General features: G+C 25.9%; 1 protein-coding gene across 1 annotated transcript in view; it reads right to left on the minus strand.

Annotated features, from left to right (window-relative positions):
* The window catches only part of LOC308083044 (AP-2 complex subunit alpha-2-like), a 91,477-nt gene that overhangs the window by 10,290 nt on the left and 58,510 nt on the right, over positions 1 to 22,677 (minus strand). The window contains exons 16-21 of the mRNA XM_080425155.1: positions 22,409 to 22,555; positions 19,647 to 19,831; positions 19,100 to 19,182; positions 17,269 to 17,359; positions 16,677 to 16,799; positions 14,797 to 14,913 (exon numbers count right to left, since the gene is read on the minus strand). Coding sequence (XP_080281281.1) covers positions 14,797 to 14,913; positions 16,677 to 16,799; positions 17,269 to 17,359; positions 19,100 to 19,182; positions 19,647 to 19,831; positions 22,409 to 22,555 — 746 coding nt within the window. The remainder of the gene's footprint in view (positions 1 to 14,796; positions 14,914 to 16,676; positions 16,800 to 17,268; positions 17,360 to 19,099; positions 19,183 to 19,646; positions 19,832 to 22,408; positions 22,556 to 22,677) is intronic.

The raw sequence follows: 22,677 nt of genomic DNA on the forward strand, positions 1-22,677 counted from the left end.
AGAATCTAACTAATATGAAAACAAGCAGCATAAAGGAGAATCTAACTAATATGAAAACAAGCAGCATGAAGGAGAATCTAACTAATATGAAAACAAGCAGCATAAAGGAGAATCTAACTAATATGAAAACAAGCAGCATAAAGGAGGATCTAACTAATATGAAAACAAGCAGCATAAAGGAGAATCTGACTAATATGAAAACAAGCAGCATAAAGGAGAATCTAACTAATATGAAAACAAGCAGCATGAAGGGGGATCTAACTAATATGAAAACAAGCAGCATAAAGGAGAATCTAACTAATATGAAAACAAGCAGCATAAAGGAGAATCTAACTAATATGAAAACAAGCAGCATAAAGGAGAATCTAACTAATATGAAAACAAGCAGCATAAAGGAGAATCTGACTAATATGAAAACAAGCAGCATGAAGGAGAATCTAACTAATATGAAAACAAGCAGCATAATGGGGGAAATGATCCATCACTGTGTAGTCTATGAACTCCAGGTAACACAGGCTTTGATCTGAAACCGTAGTTGATACAGACAGTAGAAAACATTTAGCCTCCTGGAAGACTGATAACTTTATTTACTGTAGATCCACCAACACTGTCTGTCTGTCTGTCTGTCTGTCTGTCTGTCTGTCTGTCTGTCTGTCTGTCTGTCTGTCTGCCTGTCTGTCTGTCTGTCTGTCTGTCTGTCTGTCTGTCTGTCTGTCTGTCTGCCTGTCTGCCTGTCTGTCTGTCTGTCACAGACTAGGTAGGCTACTTGTATGTGATGTTATAATTGATGTTAAATATGTTACCCTATACTCCCAGCTGTTTCATACATAGGGATGGAGCTCGTAAATTTGTATTGATAATGAGCACCTTATCGAGCCTGCTTATCGAACCAAGCTTTTATCGAGCCCACTATCGATCTTTTTCTATTATTAACACATCGGGTGCCAAACACGGTCTGAACCGTGTTTGCGCAGAGTAGCGGTCCGGTGCCGAACACGGTCCAGACCGTGAAATATGTCTTTTTGTTTTTTTCGTTTTTCTCCACACGGGCGGGGCTAGAGCAGCTCTGGGAGTACCCATTGTGATCTTGAGAAGGATAGGCCAGATAGATCACCGGAAAAACAAAAACATGGCTGCCATCCACTTCCTGTCTATTTCCTTCTTTAAAACACCTATATCTCCGAATCTGTTTCCGGTGGGGAAAACCGGTCATGCGCGATGCGCGATCCCCCCCCATTGTAACTCGCGAGTGAAATGTTATCGTTCCAGGCTGTAGCCAGGGTCATCGCGCAACATGAATGGATGTTTTTTTTTACATGGATTTGCTCCTCGTGGAGTCTAGAGCTTTAAACAGCAAAGCGCAGTCAATGGGGAGAATGCTGGCACCCAACGTAAGTTGTTATGAAAAAATGCTGGCACCCAATGTGTTAAGAAAAAAAGACGTGAGACGAAAAATTCCGGTATCTTTTTTTATTGAGCATTTGTGACAGTGAGTTTGTGGCTGACCACTATCTAAAATTAAATGAAGATGACAAAAGTTAAAAATATTTTTGCCTATCATTAAAACAACCATTCATATAATGTGCAATAAGTGTTAAATGGCTTTATATTATGAATAGTACTGTAATAATTACTATAAAATCTCCATGTCTCTTCAACTCTTTATAAACAAAAAAAAAATCTTTTTTTTTTTCCTATTCTTTTTTCTTTGTTTTAACCAAAATATATCACTCTCACTACATTTTACTAGGGCCTTCAAATACAGTACTTTTCTAACAGACAGAAGGCAAGTGACCTTTTTACTTTTGGAAAATAATATTGAAGAAACGGTTAATGTGTGTACTGTCACTTTAAAAGCGCAATTTATACTTCATCGTACGACGGTGTCGCGCACCAAACATAGCCGATCTCCAAGCTCACACTGCGTCTGTTCGCACCACGTTGTGAGCTTGTAGATCTGCCATTTTAGGCAACGATAGACTGAGAAGACGGACACGCTCAAGCAACACTAGTTATTCATTCACAGGGAGATCCCAAACGGATTATTATCAATTGGATTATTAAAATTGTCAACGGAGACTTGCTACCTTGGGTAGAAGAGGACGAGTGAAACTTTTGAGCGTTTCACTCGTTAACGCCATTGTTTCACCGCTGCACCGCACATGTAAACACAACAACGACGCAAGTGTACCCGAGTGTACAAATGGAACCAAATGGACGCTTACAGTCCCCTTAAAATAGTGATGTAGTGAGCCAATAAAATTCCTCTTCCTTGTTTCCCCGGGCAGCGCTGTTTGGCACAACTTGCAGCTATCAATACACTTTTAGACCGACATGTTTGTGCCAGCGTGGGTGATTAGATTTATTTCTTGATGGCCTCTTGTTTTGATAGTTTAGACATGACGTCATGGGCCGCTGCACTCCATAACAGGCTCGACAAGCCCAGAGCTTATCGAAACCCGGGTCTCGATAAATTCATGCCCAGGTATATAATGGACCCGGTTTTCGGGCTCCATCCCTATTCATACATGTTGTAATATATATATACTGTATGTTATAATAGATATAATATACTGTATGTTATAATAGATATATATACTGTATGTTATAATAGATATATATACTGTATGTTATAATATATATATATACTGTATGTTATAATATATATATATACTGTATGTTATAATATATATATATACTGTATGTTATAATAGATATATATATATACTGTATGTTATAATAGATATATATATATACTGTATGTTATAATATATATATATACTGTATGTTATAATATATATATATACTGTATGTTATAATAGATATATATATATATACTGTATGTTATAATATATATATATACTGTATGTTATAATAGATATATATATACTGTATGTTATAATAGATATAATATACTGTATGTTATAATAGATATATATATATATACTGTATGTTATAATAGATATAATATACTGTATGTTATAATAGATATATATATACTGTATGTTATAATATATATATATACTGTATGTTATAATAGATATATATACTGTATGTTATAATATATATATATACTGTATGTTATAATATATATATATATACTGTATGTTATAATAGATATATATACTGTATGTTATAATAGATATATATACTGTATGTTATAATATATATATATATACTGTATGTTATAATAGATATATATATACTGTATGTTATAATATATATATATACTGTATGTTATAATATATATATATACTGTATGTTATAATATATATATATACTGTATGTTATAATATATATATATACTGTATGTTATAATAGATATATATACTGTATGTTATAATATATATATATACTGTATGTTATAATAGATATATATACTGTATGTTATAATATATATATATACTGTATGTTATAATATATATATATACTGTATGTTATAATATATATATATACTGTATGTTATAATATATATATATACTGTATGTTATAATAGATATATATACTGTATGTTATAATAGATATATATACTGTATGTTATAATATATATATATACTGTATGTTATAATATATATATATACTGTATGTTATAATATATATATATACTGTATGTTATAATAGATATATATACTGTATGTTATAATATATATATATACTGTATGTTATAATAGATATATATACTGTATGTTATAATAGATATATATACTGTATGTTATAATATATATATATACTGTATGTTATAATATATATATATACTGTATGTTATAATATATATATATACTGTATGTTATAATAGATATATATACTGTATGTTATAATATATATATATACTGTATGTTATAATATATATATATACTGTATGTTATAATAGATATATATACTGTATGTTATAATATATATATATACTGTATGTTATAATATATATATATACTGTATGTTATAATAGATATATATATATATACTGTATGTTATAATAGATATATATACTGTATGTTATAATATATATATATACTGTATGTTATAATATATATATATACTGTATGTTATAATAGATATATATATATACTGTATGTTATAATATATATATATACTGTATGTTATAATATATATAATATACTGTATGTTATAATATATATATATACTGTATGTTATAATATATATATATATATATACTGTATGTTATAATATATATATATATATATACTGTATGTTATAATAGATATATATACTGTATGTTATAATATATATATATACTGTATGTTATAATATATATATATACTGTATGTTATAATATATATATATACTGTATGTTATAATAGATATATATACTGTATGTTTATAATATATATATATACTGTATGTTATAATATATATATATACTGTATGTTATAATATATATATATACTGTATGTTATAAATATATATATATACTGTATGTTATAATAGATATATATACTGTATGTTATAATTATATATATATACTGTATGTTATAATATATATATATACTGTATGTTATAATAGATATATATACTGTATGTTATAATATATATATATACTGTATGTTATAATAGATATATATATACTGTATGTTATAATATATATATATATACTGTATGTTATAATATATATATATACTGTATGTTATAATATATATATATACTGTATGTTATAATATATATATATACTGTATGTTATAATAGATATATATATACTGTATGTTATAATATATATATATACTGTATGTTATAATATATATATATATATATACTGTATGTTATAATATATATATATACTGTATGTTATAATATATATATATACTGTATGTTATAATATATATATATACTGTATGTTATAATAGATATATATATATACTGTATGTTATAATATATATATATACTGTATGTTATAATATATATATATACTGTATGTTATAATAGATATATATATACTGTATGTTATAATATATATATATATATACTGTATGTTATAATATATATATATTATATACTGTATGTTATAATAGATATATATATACTGTATGTTATAATATATATATATACTGTATGTTATAATATATATATATACTGTATGTTATAATATATATATATACTGTATGTTATAATAGATATATATATATACTGTATGTTATAATATATATATATATATATACTGTATGTTATAATAGATATATTATATATACTGTATGTTATAATATATATATATATATACTGTATGTTATAATATATATATATATATACTGTATGTTATAATATATATATATATACTGTATGTTATAATATATATATATATATATACTGTATGTTATAATAGATATATATATACTGTATGTTATAATATATATATATATACTGTATGTTATAATATATATATATATATATACTGTATGTTATAATAGATATATATATACTGTATGTTATAATATATATATATACTGTATGTTATAATATATATATATACTGTATGTTATAATAGATATATATATACTGTATGTTATAATATATATATATATATACTGTATGTTATAATAGATATATATATACTGTATGTTATAATATATATATATACTGTATGTTATAATATATATATATACTGTATGTTATAATATATATATATACTGTATGTTATAATATATATATATACTGTATGTTATAATATATATATATACTGTATGTTATAATAGATATATATACTGTATGTTATAATAGATATATATATACTGTATGTTATAATATATATATATACTGTATGTTATAATATATATATATACTGTATGTTATAATATATATATATACTGTATGTTATAATAGATATATATATACTGTATGTTATAATATATATATATACTGTATGTTATAATATATATATATACTGTATGTTATAATATATATATATACTGTATGTTATAATATATATATATACTGTATGTTATAATATATATATATACTGTATGTTATAATAGATATATATACTGTATGTTATAATAGATATATATATACTGTATGTTATAATATATATATATATACTGTATGTTATAATATATATATATACTGTATGTTATAATAGATATATATACTGTATGTTATAATATATATATATACTGTATGTTATAATATATATATATACTGTATGTTATAATAGATATATATATACTGTATGTTATAATATATATATATACTGTATGTTATAATAGATATATATACTGTATGTTATAATATATATATATATACTGTATGTTATAATATATATATATACTGTATGTTATAATATATATATATACTGTATGTTATAATAGATATATATATACTGTATGTTATAATATATATATATACTGTATGTTATAATATATATATATATACTGTATGTTATAATAGATATATATATACTGTATGTTATAATATATATATATACTGTATGTTATAATATATATATATACTGTATGTTATAATATATATATATACTGTATGTTATAATAGATATATATATACTGTATGTTATAATATATATATATACTGTATGTTATAATATATATATATACTGTATGTTATAATATATATATATACTGTATGTTATAATATATATATATACTGTATGTTATAATAGATATATATACTGTATGTTATAATATATATATATACTGTATGTTATAATAGATATATATACTGTATGTTATAATATATATATATACTGTATGTTATAATATATATATATACTGTATGTTATAATAGATATATATATACTGTATGTTATAATATATATATATACTGTATGTTATAATAGATATATATACTGTATGTTATAATAGATATATATATACTGTATGTTATAATATATATATATACTGTATGTTATAATAGATATATATACTGTATGTTATAATATATATATATATATATACTGTATGTTATAATAGATATATATATACTGTATGTTATAATATATATATATATATACTGTATGTTATAATATATATATATATATATACTGTATGTTATAATAGATATATATATACTGTATGTTATAATATATATATATATATATACTGTATGTTATAATAGATATATATATATACTGTATGTTATAATAGATATATATATATACTGTATGTTATAATATATATATATATACTGTATGTTATAATAGATATATATATACTGTATGTTATAATAGATATATATATACTGTATGTTATAATAGATATAATATACTGTATGTTATAATATATATATATATACTGTATGTTATAATAGATATATATATACTGTATGTTATAATATATATATATATACTGTATGTTATAATAGATATATATATACTGTATGTTATAATATATATATATATATACTGTATGTTATAATATATATATATATATATACTGTATGTTATAATAGATATATATATACTGTATGTTATAATATATATATATATATATACTGTATGTTATAATAGATATATATATATATACTGTATGTTATAATATATATATATATATACTGTATGTTATAATAGATATATATACTGTATGTTATAATATATATATATATATATACTGTATGTTATAATAGATATATATATACTGTATGTTATAATATATATATATATATACTGTATGTTATAATAGATATATATATATATACTGTATGTTATAATAGATATATATATACTGTATGTTATAATAGATATATATACTGTATGTTATAATAGATATATATACTGTATGTTATAATAGATATATATATATACTGTATGTTATAATAGATATATATATATACTGTATGTTATAATATATATATATACTGTATGTTATAATAGATATATATATATATACTGTATGTTATAATAGATATATATATACTGTATGTTATAATATATATATATATACTGTATGTTATAATATATATATATATATATACTGTATGTTATAATAGATATATATACTGTATGTTATAATAGATATATATACTGTATGTTATAATAGATATATATATATACTGTATGTTATAATAGATATATATATATACTGTATGTTATAATATATATATATACTGTATGTTATAATATATATATATATATACTGTATGTTATAATAGATATATATATACTGTATGTTATAATATATATATATATACTGTATGTTATAATATATATATATATATACTGTATGTTATAATAGATATATATATACTGTATGTTATAATAGATATATATACTGTATGTTATAATAGATATATATACTGTATGTTATAATAGATATATATATATACTGTATGTTATAATATATATATATATACTGTATGTTATAATATATATATATACTGTATGTTATAATAGATATATATACTGTATGTTATAATAGATATATATACTGTATGTTATAATAGATATATATATATACTGTATGTTATAATATATATATATACTGTATGTTATAATAGATATATATATATACTGTATGTTATAATATATATATATATATACTGTATGTTATAATATATATATATACTGTATGTTATAATAGATATATATATACTGTATGTTATAATATATATATATATATACTGTATGTTATAATAGATATATATACTGTATGTTATAATAGATATATATATACTGTATGTTATAATATATATATATACTGTATGTTATAATAGATATATATATACTGTATGTTATAATATATATATATACTGTATGTTATAATAGATATATATATACTGTATGTTATAATAGATATATATACTGTATGTTATAATATATATATATACTGTTATAATAGATTATATATACTGTATGTTATAATATATATATATACTGTATGTTATAATAGATATATATACTGTATGTTATAATAATATTATAATATATATACTGTATGTTATAATATATATATATATACTGTATGTTATAATATATATATATACTGTATGTTATAAATATATATATATACTGTATGTTATAATAGATATATATATACTGTATGTTATAATAGATATATATACTGTATGTTATAATATATATATATACTGTATGTTATAATAGATATATATACTGTATGTTATAATAGATATATATACTGTATGTTATAATAGATATATATACTGTATGTTATAATAGATATATATACTGTATGTTATAATAGATATATATACTGTATGTTATAATATATATATATACTGTATGTTATAATAGATATATATACTGTATGTTATAATAGATATATATACTGTATGTTATAATAGATATATATACTGTATGTTATAATAGATATATATACTGTATGTTATAATATATATACTATTATATACTGTATGTTATAATATATATATATACTGTATGTTATAATAATATATATATACTGTATGTTATAATATATATATATACTGTATGTTATAATAGATATATATACTGTATGTTATAATATATATATATACTGTATGTTATAATAGATATATATACTGTATGTTATAATATATATATATACTGTATGTTATAATATATATATATACTGTATGTTATAATAGATATATATACTGTATGTTATAATATATATATATACTGTATGTTATAATAGATATATATACTGTATGTTATAATAGATATAATATACTGTATGTTATAATATATATATATATACTGTATGTTATAATAGATATATATACTGTATGTTATAATATATATATATATACTGTATGTTATAATAGATATATATATACTGTATGTTATAATAGATATATATATATACTGTATGTTATAATATATATATATATATACTGTATGTTATAATAGATATATATATATATACTGTATGTTATAATAGATATATATATATACTGTATGTTATAATAGATATATATATACTGTATGTTATAATATATATATATATATATACTGTATGTTATAATATATATATATATATATACTGTATGTTATAATAGATATATATATATATACTGTATGTTATAATATATATATATATATATACTGTATGTTATAATAGATATATATATATATACTGTATGTTATAATATATATATATATATATACTGTATGTTATAATAGATATATATATACTGTATGTTATAATATATATATATATATATACTGTATGTTATAATATATATATATATATATACTGTATGTTATAATAGATATATATATACTGTATGTTATAATATATATATATATACTGTATGTTATAATATATATATATATATACTGTATGTTATAATATATATATATATATACTGTATGTTATAATAGATATATATATACTGTATGTTATAATATATATATATATATACTGTATGTTATAATATATATATATATATATACTGTATGTTATAATATATATATATATACTGTATGTTATAATATATATATATATATATACTGTATGTTATAATAGATATATATATACTGTATGTTATAATAGATATATATATACTGTATGTTATAATATATATATATATACTGTATGTTATAATATATATATATATATACTGTATGTTATAATAGATATATATACTGTATGTTATAATTATATACTGTATGTTATAATATATATATATACTGTATGTTATAATATATATATATATATACTGTATGTTATAATAGATATATATATACTGTATGTTATAATATATATATATATATATACTGTATGTTATAATATATATATATATACTGTATGTTATAATATATATATATATATACTGTATGTTATAATATATATATATATATATACTGTATGTTATAATAGATATATATATATACTGTATGTTATAATATATATATATATATATACTGTATGTTATAATAGATATATATATATACTGTATGTTATAATATATATATATATATATACTGTATGTTATAATATATATATATATATATACTGTATGTTATAATAGATATATATATACTGTATGTTATAATATATATATATATATATACTGTATGTTATAATATATATAATATATATACTGTATGTTATAATATATATATATATATATACTGTATGTTATAATATATATATATATATATACTGTATGTTATAATATATATATATATATATACTGTATGTTATAATATATATATATATATATACTGTATGTTATAATATATATATATATATATACTGTATGTTATAATATATATATATATATATACTGTATGTTATAATATATATATATATATATACTGTATGTTATAATATATATATATATATATACTGTATGTTATAATATATATATATATATATACTGTATGTTATAATATATATATATATATATACTGTATGTTATAATAGATATATATATATATACTGTATGTTATAATATATATATATATATATACTGTATGTTATAATAGATATATATATACTGTATGTTATAATATATATATATATATACTGTATGTTATAATATATATATATATATATACTGTATGTTATAATATATATATATATATATACTGTATGTTATAATATATATATATATATACTGTATGTTATAATAGATTATAATATACTGTATGTTATAATATATATATATATATATACTGTATGTTATAATATATATATATATATATACTGTATGTTATAATATATATATATATATATACTGTATGTTATAATATATATATATATATATTACTGTATGTTATAATAGATATATATATACTGTATGTTATAATAGATATATATATATACTGTATGTTATAATAGATATATATATACTGTATGTTATAATATATATATATATATACTGTATGTTATAATATATATATATATATATACTGTATGTTATAATAGATATATATATACTGTATGTTATAATAGATATATATACTGTATGTTATAATATATATATATATACTGTATGTTATAATATATATATATATACTGTATGTTATAATATATATATATATATACTGTATGTTATAATAATATATATATATACTGTATGTTATAATAGATATATATATACTGTATGTTATAATATATATATATATACTGTATGTTATAATAGATATATATATATACTGTATGTTATAATATATATATATATATACTGTATGTTATAATAGATATATATATACTGTATGTTATAATATATATATATATATACTGTATGTTATAATAGATATATATATACTGTATGTTATAATATATATATATATATATACTGTATGTTATAATATATATATATATATATACTGTATGTTATAATAGATATATATATACTGTATGTTATAATATATATATATATATATACTGTATGTTATAATAGATATATATATATACTGTATGTTATAATATATATATATATATATACTGTATGTTATAATAGATATATATACTGTATGTTATAATATATATATATATATATACTGTATGTTATAATAGATATATATATACTGTATGTTATAATATATAATATATACTGTATGTTATAATAGATATATATATACTGTATGTTATAATAGATATATATATATATACTGTATGTTATAATAGATATATATATATATACTGTATGTTATAATATATATATATACTGTATGTTATAATATATATATATACTGTATGTTATAATAGATATATATACTGTATGTTATAATATATATATATATATATACTGTATGTTATAATAGATATATATACTGTATGTTATAATAGATATATATACTGTATGTTATAATAGATATATATATATACTGTATGTTATAATAGATATATATATATACTGTATGTTATAATAGATATATATACTGTATGTTATAATATATATATATACTGTATGTTATAATAGATATATATATACTGTATGTTATAATATATATATATATATACTGTATGTTATAATATATATATATACTGTATGTTATAATATATATATATATACTGTATGTTATAATATATATATATATATATACTGTATGTTATAATATATATATATACTGTATGTTATAATATATATATATATACTGTATGTTATAATATATATATATACTGTATGTTATAATAGATATATATATACTGTATGTTATAATATATATATATATACTGTATGTTATAATATATATATATATATATACTGTATGTTATAATAGATATATATACTGTATGTTATAATAGATATATATATACTGTATGTTATAATATATATATATACTGTATGTTATAATAGATATATATACTGTATGTTATAATAGATATATATACTGTATGTTATAATAGATATATATACTGTATGTTATAATATATATATATATACTGTATGTTATAATATATATATATACTGTATGTTATAATAGATATATATACTGTATGTTATAATAGATATATATACTGTATGTTATAATAGATATATATACTGTATGTTATAATATATATATATACTGTATGTTATAATATATATATATATACTGTATGTTATAATATATATATATACTGTATGTTATAATAGATATATATACTGTATGTTATAATAGATATATATACTGTATGTTATAATAGATATATATATACTGTATGTTATAATATATATATATACTGTATGTTATAATAGATATATATACTGTATGTTATAATAGATATATATACTGTATGTTATAATAGATATATATATATACTGTATGTTATAATAGATATATATATATACTGTATGTTATAATATATATATATACTGTATGTTATAATATATATATATACTGTATGTTATAATAGATATATATACTGTATGTTATAATATATATATATACTGTATGTTATAATATATATATATATATATACTGTATGTTATAATAGATATATATACTGTATGTTATAATAGATATATATACTGTATGTTATAATAGATATATATATATACTGTATGTTATAATAGATATATATATATACTGTATGTTATAATATATATATATACTGTATGTTATAATAGATATATATACTGTATGTTATAATATATATATATACTGTATGTTATAATAGATATATATACTGTATGTTATAATAGATATATATACTGTATGTTATAATAGATATATATATATACTGTATGTTATAATAGATATATATATATACTGTATGTTATAATAGATATATATATATACTGTATGTTATAATATATATATATACTGTATGTTATAATAGATATATATACTGTATGTTATAATATATATATATACTGTATGTTATAATAGATATATATACTGTATGTTATAATAGATATATATACTGTATGTTATAATATATATATATACTGTATGTTATAATAGATATATATACTGTATGTTATAATAGATATATATACTGTATGTTATAATAGATATATATATATACTGTATGTTATAATATATATATATACTGTATGTTATAATATATATATATACTGTATGTTATAATATATATATATACTGTATGTTATAATATATATATATACTGTATGTTATAATATATATATATACTGTATGTTATAATAGATATATATATATACTGTATGTTATAATAGATATATATATATACTGTATGTTATAATAGATATATATATATACTGTATGTTATAATAGATATATATATATACTGTATGTTATAATAGATATATATACTGTATGTTATAATAGATATATATATATACTGTATGTTATAATAGATATATATATATACTGTATGTTATAATAGATATATATATATACTGTATGTTATAATAGATATATATACTGTATGTTATAATAGATATATACTGTTTATTATAATGAATATTATGTCATCTTACGCTCCCAGCTGTTTCCATCGTTGGAAGAAGTCCTGACCGATCATCTCTGTGGGCTGAAAGAACTTGTTGAGAGTCACTGGGAGTTGAACCGCTATGTTCTGTAGGACCCCGCCGTACCTAACAAACAACCATGTTAAACATTACACAATAACTACTACACACCCCACCGTACCTAACAAACAACCATGTTAAACATTACACACTAACTACTACACACCCCGCCGTACCTAACAAACAACCATGTTAAACATTACACATTAACTACTACACACCCCACCGTACCTAACAAACAACCATGTTAAACATTACACATTAACTACTACACACCCCACCGTACCTAACAAACAACCATGTTAAACATTACACATTAACTACTACACACCCCACCGTACCTAACAAACAACCATGTTAAACATTACACATTAACTACTACACACCCCACCGTACCTAACAAACAACCATGTTAAACATTACACATTAACTACTACACACCCCACCGTACCTAACAAACAACCATGTTAAACATTACACAATAACAACTACACAGTGAAACTATCAAGACATAAATAATCTGTATATTGAAATGATATAAACTATAGGATGCCAGGTCAATAAATGAACCTAACATCTGTCTACATAACATGTTATCTAAATTACATTAAAACCTTTGCATAAGCCTGCATGGTCGTCAAGGCTGAGCGTTGTCCAGAGTGTTTTAGAGAAGAGAGAAGAGTCTAGGACGTGTGGAGCGTTGTCCAGAGTGTTTTAGAGAAGAGAGAAGAGTCTAGGACGTGTGGAGCGTTGTCCAGAGTGTTTTAGAGAAGAGAGAAGAGTCTAGGACGTGTGGAGCGTTGTCCAGGGTGTTTTAGAGGAGAGAGAAGAGTCTAGGACGTGTGGAGCGTTGTCCAGAGTGTTTTAGAGAAGAGAGAAGAGTCTAGGACGTGTGGAGCGTTGTCCAGAGTGTTTCAGAGAAGAGAGAAGAGTCTAGGACGTGTGGAGCGTTGTCCAGAGTGTTTTAGAGAAGAGAGAAGAGTCTAGGACGTGTGGAGCGTTGTCCAGGGTGTTTTAGAGAAGAGAGAAGAGTCTAGGACGTGTGGAGTGTTGTCCAGGGTGTTTTAGAGAAGAGAGAAGAGTCTAGGACGTGTGGAGCGTTGTCCAGGGTGTTTTAGAGAAGAGAGAAGAGTCTAGGACGTGTGGAGCGTTGTCCAGGGTGTTTTAGAGAAGAGAGAAGATTCTAGGACGTGTGGAGCGTTGTCCAGAGTGTTTTAGAGAAGAGAGAAGAGTCTAGGACGTGTGGAGCGTTGTCCAGGGTGTTTTAAAGAAGAGAGAAGAGTCTAGGACGTGTGGAGCGTTGTCCAGGGTGTTTTAGAGAAGAGAGAAGAGTCTAGGACGTGTGGAGCGTTGTCCAGGGTGTTTTAGAGAAGAGAGAAGAGTCTAGGACGTGTGGAGCGTTGTCCAGGGTGTTTTAAAGAAGAGAGAAGAGTCTAGGACGTGTGGAGCGTTGTCCAGGGTGTTTTAGAGAAGAGAGAAGAGTCTAGGACGTGTGGAGCTTTGTCCAGGGTGTTTTAGAGAAGAGAGAAGAGTCTAGGACGTGTGGAGCGTTGTCCAGGGTGTTTTAAAGAAGAGAGAAGAGTCTAGGACGTGTGGAGCGTTGTCCAGGGTGTTTTAAAGAAGAGAGAAGAGTCTAGGACGTGTGGAGCGTTGTCCAGGGTGTTTTAGAGAAGAGAGAAGAGTCTAGGACGTGTGGAGCGTTGTCCAGGGTGTTTTACCTACCCTCTACTTTCTGCCTACCTTGTAATGATGAGTACCTGAATGTAATAGAGTACCTGAATATAATAGAGTACCTGAATGTAATAGAGTACCTGAATGTAATAGAGTACCTGAATGTAATGTTGAGTACCGGTGCGTCAGTGAAGTCAGACACACACTCGATGTTGAGGATCTGTTGGACCTGAGCTCCTCCGTCCACTAGGGGGTCCACAGGCTTGGCATGGACATTCAGCTGTGGGGGAGGGGTGTTAAGGTCACCCACTGCTGTAGCTTTAACCTGTATAACATCAGGAGTAGACCCTTCCTTATCCAGGAGTCTAGTATTATTATTATTATTATTATTATTATTATTAGACCCTTTAGGAATGAGACAAAAACTAAATCATTCATGAATTGAAGTCTCCATGGAGTGAGTCATACAGAGGAAAAACATATTGTTTTGAGTGAACTATCCCAGTAATATGAATGTTTGTAAATTAAAAGATATGACTATGAATATGTATTTATGTAAATGAAAGGATATGACAATGAAAATGTATTTATGTAAATGAAAGGATATGACTATGAATATGTATTTATGTAAATGCAAGGATATGACTATGAATATGTATTTATGTAAATGAAAGGATATGACTATGAATATGTAGTCATGTAAATGAAAGGATATGACTATGAATATGTATTTATGTAAATGAAAGGATATGACTATCCAGGGGCTCCTGGTTGATGACAGATGAAGAGAAGTTGAGGAACTGGGTTGACGTCTTGTTGCCGAAAAACACGTACATACGACCTGAAAACATACAGAAAACATGTATAAAAACATACAGAAAACACATGGTACACATACATACGACCTGAAAACATACAGAAAACATGTATAAAAACATACAGAAAACACATGGTACACATACATACGACCTGAAAACATAGAAAACATACAGAAAGCATGTATAAAAACATACATAAAACACATGGTACACATACATACGACCTGAAAACATAGAAAACATGTATAAAAACATACATAAAACATATGGTACACATACATACGACCTGAAAACATAGAAAACATATAGAAAACATGTATAAACACTAGGCCTGTCCCCGACTAAGGATTTGTTTAGTCGACTCTAATTGGCGACTAATTGCCAATAGTCGACTGGCAGTCGACTAATAAAAAAAAAATAAAAAAAAAATAAACACTTTTTTTTTTTTTTTTGGGGCCAAAATACATTTTATTTCAAAGGGCCAAGTCTACACAGTTTGTTTTGTCTCCAGCAGAGTTTCTAGTGTCTCTATCTCTCTCTGGAAGAGGTTGCACATGAACTCTGCAGCCGCACTGAGGCGCTCCAACACAAACAATACCAATACAAAGACGAGGAATAAGAAGAATAAAGTGGAAGTTACGTGTGGTTGCAGGTGTAGACTTGGCCAAAAAACTATTTAAAACATTTTTGGCCCTAAAAAAAAAAAAACTAGAGTCGACTAAGAGACACTTAGTCGACTCGGACCCCCCGCGACTAACCAGTCGACTAGTCGACTTAGTCGAGGTCAGGCCTAATAAACACATACATAAAACATATGGTACACATACATAGTAGAGATGCGCGAATAGGGTTTATCGTCACCCGAATCCGCATATACATGTTCATTATCCACCCGCCAACCAACCACGGTTAATTATACCATCCTATTTCTAGATCCGCACCAACCGCATCAAATTATTATTATTTTCCTGACGTTAGTTTTCAACAATGTTACTCACCACTGTCTGTCGTGATGTAGTGACTGTATACAATCCATATCTATGGTAACAACAAGACGGAGCTTGAAAATTCATTTATTTTACTTTCACTTTCAACTTGCTTTGTTGCCATGTCTGCGTTTTATAAGCGACTTTTGGGGTAATTTGGCGCTTGTTTTGGGCTTGTTTTCATAGACCTTGCTGCTTATTTCTCTCACAAAATATGGCAACACTGGCTGCAGCCGGTACAAAGACCCCTTGCCGGTCAACGTGCAGTAGGCGGCTAATTTGTGCCTGATGTAAAATGACGTAATATTAAAATACTACAAACACACGCACGGCAAGATTTCGTGCTTTTTAAAAGCTATAATAGGCCTATAGATCGATATCATTAATGTAATTCCCAAATTTTTTCACCCGCGGTTTATCCAATATTAATTCATTATTATATTTGATTGACCCAAATCCACCCAAACTGCGGTTAACTGCGGCAACCGCGGCTAAAACCGCGATCCGCGCATCTCTAAAACATAGGACCTGGAGAGGACAACACATACAGTAGTACCACATTTAATTCAAATCATTTGATGAGATGTAATTAAAACTCACCGTCTGTATTCTAATGAAAAGCATCTAGATGATGTTAATGATGTAATTAATGACGTCATTAATGATGTAATTAATGATGTAATTAATGATGTAATTAAAGATGTCATTAATGGTGTAATTAATGATGTAATTAATATTGTAATTAATGATGTAATTAAAGATGTAATTAAAACTCACCCAGGTTCTGTCTGTATTCTGACTTGAGTCCGATTTGCAGCAGCTGGTTCTCATAGAGAACACCGTTGTTCTTACACACAAACCTACACACACACACACACACATTATGAGTTATGATGGTTTTAATAGAGGAGAGACCTCCTGCTTCAATATACATTATGAGTTAGGATGATTTTATATACATCGGATATTTGAAAATAGCAGATCTACAAGCTCACAACGTGTCGCATTGCGACACATTGTGAGCTTGAAGATCTGCTATTTTCAAAAATTCTTGACAAAAAAAGTGAAAAATGTGGAATATTTTTGAGTACTGTACATATTAATTTGGGGGTCCTTGACATGAAAATGTTTGAGAAGCACTGGTTTAAACATTAGGAAGTAAGTAACTACACTTCAGAAACAACAATCCACAAACTACCAATATTTACCAGCGACTTTACCAAAAAAAACAAAAAGTCACTTATAATGCCCAAAGTCACTTATAATAAGCAGACATGGCAACACCGATGCATAGGCGGGGCTTATGGAGTCAGGCTCCTCCTACCTGGGGAAGTTCTCGTCCGACACGGCGGCCGCTGCCGCGAGGGGGGCGGAGACATCGATGGCGAGGGGGGCGTGGCCATCAGAGAAGACGTCCACTAGCAGACTGGCTCCTCCCACCGCCGCCGCCGCTGCAGGAGGGGCGGGGCTTATGCCCAGCAGGTCAGTGGAAGAAGGGGCGGGGGAAACCTGGGAGGGGGAGGAGTCAGTTGGGGGCGTGATGATGATGCAAGGGGAGGAGGATCATGGGAGGAGCAAGAGGAGGAGGAGGAGGAGGGGGAGGGGCAGCAGGGGAGAGTTGCAAACAGGGGTTGGGATTCCGGAACCGGATCCAACTCTGAGGAACCATGGAACGGGTTCCTTCACGTTTTGGAAGCGTTTTCAGAACAGTTTTTTATCACTCTGTCAGAGCTAGAGTTCTCAACAGGCCTGACTTCACGGAACCCAGTTCGGGCAGAATTTGAGAACACTAGACAGACTTCATGTCTGATCTACAATCATAATACTAGTAGTTCTATAACTCATTCATTTCAATGAACCACCATAACTCTGAGAGAGTACAAATGGTTCCATTTTTAAAAGTGAGGCTGTTAACTCATTCACTGCCAGAACTTTTTTATTTTTGCGTTTGACAAACTGCCAGAGATTTTTCATAGAAAAAAAAAAGTACTCAGGAGCCAAGATACAAAATGTTTAAGTTTTAAGTTAACAAGGAAGTGAATGGGAGTCTAGATCTTCAACAAATCATATCTCCTTGGTCTTTAGGTTAAAAATTAAATAAATAAATAAATAAGAAAAAAAAAAAAAAAAAAAAAAAGTCGTTTTAGTCGTTCTTGGCAGTGGAGGCTTAAAGGACAAAAGTCGTTTTAGTCGTTCTAGGCAGTGAATGAGTTAACGATTCATCTTTTACTCACAAATAATTGTGATTAACGAGGTAATTGAACATTAATGGACCAAATGAGTAAAAAATACTTTTCTGTTTGGCTTTTGGGCTTCATAAATAAAACATGCACGGGCAGATTATGACAAATAACTTCACTGACATATTTCATACTTTAAAATAAAAAAATCAATCAATCAATGTTAAAAGATCATCCTAAAGACACTCTTTACCACATGAGCCCTGAATACAACAGTGAAAACAGGAGAGAATAAGAGAGAATAGGAGAGAATATAGAAAACAGGAGAGAACATAGAGAACAGGAGAGAACAGGAGAGAATAGGAGAGAATATAGAAAACAGGAGAGAACAGGAGAGAATAGGAGAGAATATAGAAAACAGGAGAGAACATAGAGAACAGGAGAGAACAGGAGAGAATAGGAGAGAATATAGAAAACAGGAGAGAACAGGAGAGAACAGGAGAGAACAGGAACATAAGATGCAGGCAGCCTTAGGCACGGTGCCAACGTTGGCACTGGGGAGGCTGGTCACTGGCACACTGGCATGAGTGTGAGAGAAAAGATGTTTTCTTTTAGAATAAATATATATATTTTTAAATATAGTCAATTAAATGAAGTCTCCTCACATCTGTATGCAAATGGCCCAAAATAATCATATTTGAACTGGGGACCCCCCAAAATAATCAAATTTGAACTGGGGACCCCCCAAAATAATCAAATTTGAACTGGTGAACCCCCCCCCCCCCCCCCGAAATAATCATATTTGAACTGGGGACCCCCCCAAAATAATCATAGTTGAACTGGGGACCCCCCAACATAATCATAGTTGAACTGGGGACCCCCCACCCTGACAAGCACTTTGAATTGTAGGAGTTGAGGCATTTACATGTATTTTGACTCGGTTCCACGGATAAATATTGTGAAAATAGCAGATCTACAAGCTCACAACGCCTGCAATGCACCAACCTGCTCATCGGGAGCAATTAGGGGTTCAGTGTCTTGCTCAAGGACACTTCCACACTAACTCTGAGGGAGCCCCCCAGCCCGGGATCGAACTGGGAACCTTGCGGTTTCCAGTTCACTCTACCCCTGAGCCACTGCCTTGCAATGTGCTTCTTTTTTTTTACAGTCCCGCGGGCCATTTGCGGGACTGTTATATTGATATATATAATATCTGTATTACTGTTCAAGCAGACTAACAAACACATCTGTAAGTAAATTGTTGATTCTGGACTTACTTTTCAAGCAGACTTATTTTGTTTCCAGAGTGCATTTTTTCCTTGTGTGACCCTCAACACAGGATTTAACACATTGGCTGCCAAAGACGCAGATCTGCGTTCTATTTAAAATAAACTCCCATCCACTTCCTTGTTAACTTAAAACTTAAAAATTCTGTATCTCGGCTCCTGAGTACTTTTGTTTTTTCATTGAAAAATCTATGGCAGTCTACTGCAAAAAATCTGAAATAATTCTGGCAGGAAATGAGTTAAGAATCCCAGGCCTAAAATAACACAGTGTCAAATTAGCTCCATTAGAGAAAAAAAACGAATAAAAAACAAAAAAATGTGCACACACGTGCACAATTTCGGCTTGGTACCCGAGACAAAATTTGGCCCTTAGGGAAAAGTAATTGGGGAACCTGGTCTATGGGCTTCACCCGTCCTTGATTCTTTGAAACTCTTGTCAGTAGAGGCAATAGTTAGCAAACCACACACACACACACACACACACACAGCATGCAACCACTAGGTCCAACAGCACCACCTAGCGGTCAGTTAGCACACCACACACACACACACACACACACACACGCACACGCACACGCAGACACACACACACACACACACACAGCATGCGTTCACTGTACCATGGCGGGAGCAGAGAGCATGATGGGGGCGTGGCGAGGAGCGAGGGGGGCCGGCAGGTGGGAGGAGCCATATGAGGAGACAGGGCGGGGCCTGTTGGTAGGGAGGGGGGCGGGGGCGAGGAGGTCCTCCACCAATGAGGGAGAGGACTGACCCCGGGAGGAGGAGGAGTCACAGGAAGGGAGGGAGGAGTCACAGGAACAGACAGGTAAAACGGAAGGATGACAGGGAGGACCGGAGGAGAGAGAAATAAGAAGGGAAGAGAGGAGGA

Source organism: Gymnoscopelus braueri, assembly GCF_963280865.1.
Source record: "Gymnoscopelus braueri genome assembly, chromosome: 1".
Taxonomy (NCBI): Eukaryota; Metazoa; Chordata; class Actinopteri; order Myctophiformes; family Myctophidae; genus Gymnoscopelus; species Gymnoscopelus braueri.